This window comes from Musca vetustissima, unplaced genomic scaffold (assembly GCF_032173495.1).
Source record: "Musca vetustissima isolate MV318-11 ecotype Yass unplaced genomic scaffold, APGP_CSIRO_Mvet_v1 utg17366, whole genome shotgun sequence".
Taxonomy (NCBI): domain Eukaryota; kingdom Metazoa; phylum Arthropoda; class Insecta; order Diptera; family Muscidae; genus Musca; species Musca vetustissima.
In genome coordinates this window covers 171,456-178,179 of record NW_026876667.1, presented here as the reverse complement: position 1 = coordinate 178,179, position 6,724 = coordinate 171,456, and the positions used below count along the sequence as shown (strand labels likewise).

The 6,724-nt window shown below is 34.1% G+C and overlaps 2 protein-coding genes across 2 annotated transcripts; one reads left to right on the top strand and one right to left on the bottom strand.

The window, feature by feature from the left end:
• Positions 1-1,842: 1,842 nt before the first annotated feature.
• Positions 1,843-4,131, top strand: LOC133321236 (ficolin-2-like). The gene is made up of 5 exons (XM_061530323.1): positions 1,843-1,869; positions 1,933-2,012; positions 3,169-3,711; positions 3,773-3,879; positions 4,106-4,131. The coding sequence occupies exons 1-5, from the start codon at positions 1,843-1,845 to the stop codon at positions 4,129-4,131; spliced, it is 783 nt and encodes a 260-aa protein (XP_061386307.1).
• Positions 4,132-4,570: 439 nt separating this feature from the next.
• Positions 4,571-5,183, bottom strand: LOC133321235 (cardioactive peptide). Its single transcript, XM_061530322.1, has 3 exons — positions 5,097-5,183; positions 4,962-5,025; positions 4,571-4,890 (listed from the first exon to the last, which is right to left on the bottom strand). Exons 1-3 carry the CDS (start codon positions 5,181-5,183, stop codon positions 4,571-4,573), a joined length of 471 nt encoding a protein of 156 aa, XP_061386306.1.
• Between the last annotated feature and the right edge of the window lie 1,541 nt (positions 5,184-6,724).

Below are 6,724 nucleotides of genomic sequence, written 5' to 3'. Positions count from 1 at the left end.
TGAAATTGCTTGGACAAGGTGGTTATCAACACCAAATTGGCTGAGGCCATCGGTTAGGATTATCACCTGTAAATATGCACACATAGTTAGTTTCACATTTTATATAAAAAAATATAATCCATTTGAAAATCGGCCAGTTTTGTCCACAAATTGTTGCTGCGTTGTTTCGCATTTGAAATCTGCAACTGTCTCGTTGCCTACTACTAAAGTTTGGAACTTACAACAACAAATTTCCATGTGGTTCTTGTATCGATTGTTGTACATTTGCTGTTACCTTCTATTATTATACCATGCTGTTTTATTAAGAAACTTATCGATGACAATGTTTCTATGTAGAAAAACTTCTTATAACAACATTTGTATCACAAAAAGTAGTCGACAACGACTTTTCTATAACAAAAAGTTGCCGATAACAATGTTTTTAATAAAGAAAAATTATCGATAAAAACATTTTTATAACGAAAAGTTTTCGATAACATATTTTCCATAACGAACATTTGTCGATAACAATATGTATATAATAACAAGTTGTCGATAACAAATTTTCAATAAAGAAAAAATATCGATAACAAATTTTCTATAACGAACAGTTTTCAATAACAACTTTTCTATTACAAGAAGTTGCCGATAATAACTTTTTTTCTGTAACGAAAAGCTGTCGATAACAAATTTTCTATAAGGAAAAGTTGTCGATATCATGGTTTCTATAACGAAAAGTTGTCGATAACATATTTTCTATAACATATTTTCTTTAGACAAAAGTTGTCGGTAACATCTTTTCTATAACGAAAATTCGATAACAGCTTATCTATAAATAAAATTTACCGATAATATTTTTCAAGCTCGACTCGAAAGAGTATAAATAATCACTTAAAATTACTTTGAAATGATCACTGCCTTACAAGGCAAAATTCAAATAACAAAAATTAATTTCAGCTGAGCACGGCTAGGGCTCGAACCTAGGTCCTCGGAGCAACACAAATGTTGCCAGACCACTTAACGTTCTGAGCCATCAACACACTCCCAAAACGGTTGCTCAAAAACATGTGTATACCATGGAAGAAATTGTAGGTGTGTGGATTAATTATCCATCGCTACAACAAAAATCTGCTTAGAAAAGGACTGTTCCTAGAATGAAGACAAATGTCGAACTTTGACAAATTTGAATTTAATTCACATATGTAAGTTTCGCATCAGGGCGGAATAAATACAAGTTATCAACGTACGACCTTTGTAAAGCCACATAGGCCAATATGCCTGATGAGCCGCTTAACCAACGGCGAAACGCGTCGCATAATGGTGGGTACGTAGGTTCTTCTCCTGGCTTTCCTTTTCATTGCAAAACTTAGATCATCAAGCTCGACTCGAAAGAGTATAAATAATCACTTACAATTTTTTTCTACAGTGAAAATTGGCGATAACAATTTTTTAAAGAGAACATTTATCGATAACAACTTATCTATATATATTAAAACATTCTATAACAACAATTATTAAGGCGCTTACCTGCTTTCTCCCATTTCTTTCCACGTTTCTGCTTTGGTGTGGTATAGATTATAAGAAAGAACGATGCTACCGCAGATAATACATAAATGAGATCAAAAAAACACACAATATTGGGAAAGCCTTAATGAGAATATTAATTACCCGTACGAAGAAACATCATTCCATGTTGATAAAGTAAAGTCCGAAACAATATAAATTCGAATATTTCGTAAATAAATAGACAGTTCATTATTTCAATGCGAAGTGATAAAATCCTTATTTAAAAAAAGAATGCCGAATCTAAATTGTTTATTTCGAATACTCTTTGCAATAAATTGCATTGTGGCGGTAATTGCAATGTGTTCTGAGGATAATGTGGGAAATGTAAGACTAAAATCGAATTTATTTTTTTAAATATTTTATTTGAGAATCTGATATTCCTTTTAGGGACATGCGGATGGGGAAACACTAAAACATATCAACGATGTAGATGATATAAAAGATTCCACTGAAAATATGCAGTCGAGGTATTATTATTATTTTTTTAAATTAATTCTGAATTTAAATTTAAAAATTAACTGGATTTTAATTTAATTGTTTCCCACTAGAAAAAATACGAAAGGTATGTAAGGTGTAAAAATAATAATAGATAATAATCATTTGATATATTTCCGTAGATTTACCAATGTTTGATATTCGTGTTGATGATTTGTCCGGTGAGTGGTAAGTAAATGAATAAAGTGGAACGGCGCCCAAAACAGGCCATATCTGACCTGAATCCCCGTATGTTTTTCCCACTTTACAGTTTGTGTACTTCTACATTGTGTTATCGATAACAACTTTTCCCTAGATGAAAAGTTATAGATACGAAAGACAAAAGTTATCGATAACAGCTCTTTTACAGTAAATATTTATCGATTACATCTTTTCTATAGGGAAATGTCATCGATAGTAACTTATCAATGTTTCTATTGCGATAAGTTGTCGATAGCAAATTTTCCAATGAGATAAATTGTCCATTACAAATTTTCTATAGAGAAAAGTGGTTAGTAAAAATTATTTTTATGAAAAATATGGTCGATAACAACTTTTCTATTGGGAAATGTTACCGATAACAACATTTCTCTGGAGAAAAGTTTTCGATCACAATTTCTCTAACAAGATCGATAACTTGTTACATACGGAGAAAAATTATCAATAACGAATTTTCTACTGAGAAAAGTTATCGATAATATATTTCTACTGAAAAAAGTTATCGTTAACATAATTTTTATTGAGAAAAGTTGCCGATAACAACTGCTACCTAGAAAAAGGTTTTCAATAACATCAACTTTATAGAGAAAACTTGTCGATAATAACGTTTCTATACAGAAAAGTTATCAATTAAAATATCCATAATATATTTTGCTATCGATATAATTTTCTTTTTGTGAAGAACCGATAACCGATAAAAATGGTTTTATTGACAAAATTTTTGGTTTGTTCCTATACTTAAAAGTCTCTGAAACTTTACTAATTTACAAACGAGAAATCTATAATAATTACGATTATTTCAGGATCACTTTTTGCCTTTATGATATCGAAAAAAATAGTACAAACTCGGAGATTCTTTCAGCACAGGAACAAACCAATTGTCTATAATAAGTTTCAGACTTTCTTATATATATAATTTTTTTCCTTCAGACACGCCCAAGGTCCGTATTCTAGTTGTGCTGAAATAACGGCCTGCACCCAACGCAGTGGCTACTATTATATTTATATCCCGAAGTTCAGTAACGAAAGTTTCCTCGTCGAATGTGATGCCCATACCGAGGGCGGCGACTGGACTGTTATTCAAAGACGTGAGGATGGTTCGTGTGATTTCTATCGGTCATGGAACGAATATAAGATGGGTTTTGGCGAGGTGGATGGAGAGTTCTTCATAGGCCTGGATAAGCTGTTTGCCCTGACCAATTATCAAGGGCCCCAGGAGCTGTTGATACTCATGGTAAATGGTACCAACGAAGCTAAGGGTTATGCCAAATATGCTAGCTTCAAAATTGCCAATGAAGAAGATAATTATAAACTAATACGAACGGGGCAGTATACGGGCACAGCGGGGGATTCGCTGAGATCTCACGTCGGTATGGAATTCACTACCAAAGATGAGGACAATGATTTATATGAGGAGAAAAATTGTGCAGTTTCTTATAAGGGCGCATGGTGGTATCGCCAGTGTCATTTAAGGTTAGTGGGAATGTTTTCGATAATTCAAATATTTTTATTGAAATTCGATTTTTTTTTGCAGCAATTTAAATGGTCATTATGGCGACAAGAGCTTTGGCAAAGGTGTGAACTGGTCTTCGTTTTCGGGATATTACAATTCGTTGACCTATGTGAAAATGATGATACGCCGTAAACGGCAACAACAACAACATTTCTCTTGTGGGAAATGTTGTTGTTGAGAACTCTCTTCTATAGAGAGGAGTTGTTATCGATAAATGTTCTCTATAAAAAGTTGTTATCGGCATGTTTTATCTACAAAAAAATTGTTATCGATAATTTTCTCTACAAAAAAGTTGTTGTCGATAACTTTTCTCTACACGAAAGTTATTATCGATAAATTTTCTCTACACGAAAGATGTTATCGATAACAATTCTCTATAAAATATTGTTCATGATAACATTTCCCTATAGAAGAGTTGTTAACGAAACAGTTCTTTACAAAGTATATATATATATATATATATATCATCTGTAAATCAGTTTTTATCGATATATTTTCTCTCTATTTGTTTTTTATCGAATCTGTAAAATTATTTCCTACTGAAAATTTTTAATACGATACCATTTAGAACAAGTTTATCAAACTTTGCAATTGGTAATTTATTTTACAATAATTTCATAATAAATAATTTACAGGCTTATTTTCATTATCGGAATTAAATACACAACTCTGTCTCATCAATTTTTTGGGGAAGTTTTTTTTAGGTTATTTTTTTTTTTTGCGAAAATAAATCCATGTGTGTCTCGTACCTCAGCTAATCGAAAAATAATTTGTTTTTATTTGCGTCTAATCACCATTCGAATTTAGTTAACCGAAATCCTAAAGGTTTTCGTTATCATCCAATTTTTCCGAATCCTGGCCCATTAAACGGTTAGCCTCTTGCATTTGCTGCTGCTGACGTTGGCGATTTTTCTGACGGAATATCTCTTTGCTGGCCTCCTTAATGGCCTCATAGATTTTGGCCTGAGACATGATTTGTTTTTGGACATTTTCCACAGCCGGTTCGGCATTTATGTCGATTAAATCGGATAGGCCCTCGGACATGTAATCATTGCTGTAGGTAATTTTATCTTCGATATCGTTGCGTTTGATAACCGGATACGAGGGTGGATGGGAGGAGGTGCGTTTTTTGCCACAACCTAAAACGAAAATTGGAAGAGGGAGAAAGAAAAACAAAAACGATTTTTGAGGGTCATTGTGGGGAACTTACCCGTAAAAGCATTGCAGAATGGTCGTTTCTCATATTTCCATTGGATGATACCGCTCAGCTTGTGCTGCGGGAATTAAGGAGAAATATTTTAAGTTTTTACTAAAAAATATTAGGTTTCACGGAACCTGAGCTTACATTGTTGGCATTCACCTCAGCCTGAGAGACATCGAACCACAGATGCAGGGTTAAAAGGCCCACAAATAAAACTGCATTTAATGACATTGTAAACTTCGTTTTTTCCAAAAATTCAGGCTCAACAGTATTTTTTTTTTCAATTCTGGTTTCCAAATATCCAGCGATAAGACCGAACCACCGTTCACAACAACGTCCGAACGTCGTTTAAGTGTAATTTCAAAAAATCACTGCATCTTATTGTTTCAAGAAATCGCTTGCAGGTCCTTTCCTGCTGCTGCTACTCTGCTAAACGCACTGACCTTTTCCCACAGCACAGCTGTATAAATGGTTTGTCCAAAATCGCCTTGATGCTGCGGTCAATCTCCCGCCGTGCGTTTAAAGTGTTTTGGTGGTCATTTTGGTTGGTGGTAATTGATTTTTGTGTTTTTTTCCACACGTTTTCGCATTTCTCCGTCGACTGGATTTGCAGCGCACACACATAGCCAATAATCTTGCCCCCCTCCTAGCAGCATAACACAATGTATGTTGAGTTGGTGTTCCTGTTAATGTCCTGTATTATTAATAGGATATTTCTTATCATAGGTCAAATTGTGTCGAGAATGGCTTTAAAGTCACAAAAAGTCATTCTTCCATTCTTAAAGTTGGAAGATTTTTTAATTAAAAAATATGGAGAAGAAGAGACTTTTTGTATATTTTATAAAATTTATTGAGCTTCGGATTTTTTCAATACAAAAACCGGGCACAGCAATTTGTTCTACACGAAAAAGGACCACAACGAAGCTCAAAATATTTTCTATAAAAAATGTATACTTAGTCGAAGCTTGGAGATTTTTTCTAAATTTCGGAGGCTCACATAGGGTTCTGTAAATTTTTCTATGCGGAAAAAACCCCCTCACCTAGGGTTCGGTAAATTTTTCTATACGAAAAAACCACCTCACCTAGGGTTCGGAAATTTTTACTATACGAAAAAACCACCTCACCTAGGGTTCGGAATTTTTTTTCTATACGAAAAAACCACCTCACCTAGGATTCGGAAATTTTTCTATACGAAAAAAACCACCTCACCTATACGAAAAAACCACCTCACCTAGGGTTCGGAAATTTTTTCTATACGAAAAAACCACCTCACCTAGGATTCGGAAATTATTTCTATACGAAAAAACCACCTCACCTAGGGTTCGGAAATTTTTTCTATACGAAAAAAACAGCTCACCTAGGGTTCGGAAATTTTTTCTATACGAAAAAACCACCTCACCTAGGGTTCGGAAATTTTTTCTATACGAAAAAACCACCTCACCTAGGGTTCGGAAATTTTTTCTATACGAAAAAACCACCTCACCTAGGATTCGGAAATTATTTCTATACGAAAAAACCACCTCACCTAGGGATCGGCAATTTATTTCTATACGGAAAAAAACAAATCACCCAAAAGGGGGTTCGGCAATGTTTTTCCTATACGGAAAAAACCAAATCACCCAAAAGGGGGTTCGGCAATGTTTTTCCTATACGGAAAAACCAACCTCACCCAAAAGGGGGTTTGGCAATGTTTTTCCTATACGGAAAAAACGGTTCGGCAATTTATTTCTATACGGAAAAAACCAAATCACCCAAAAGGGGGTTCGGCAATG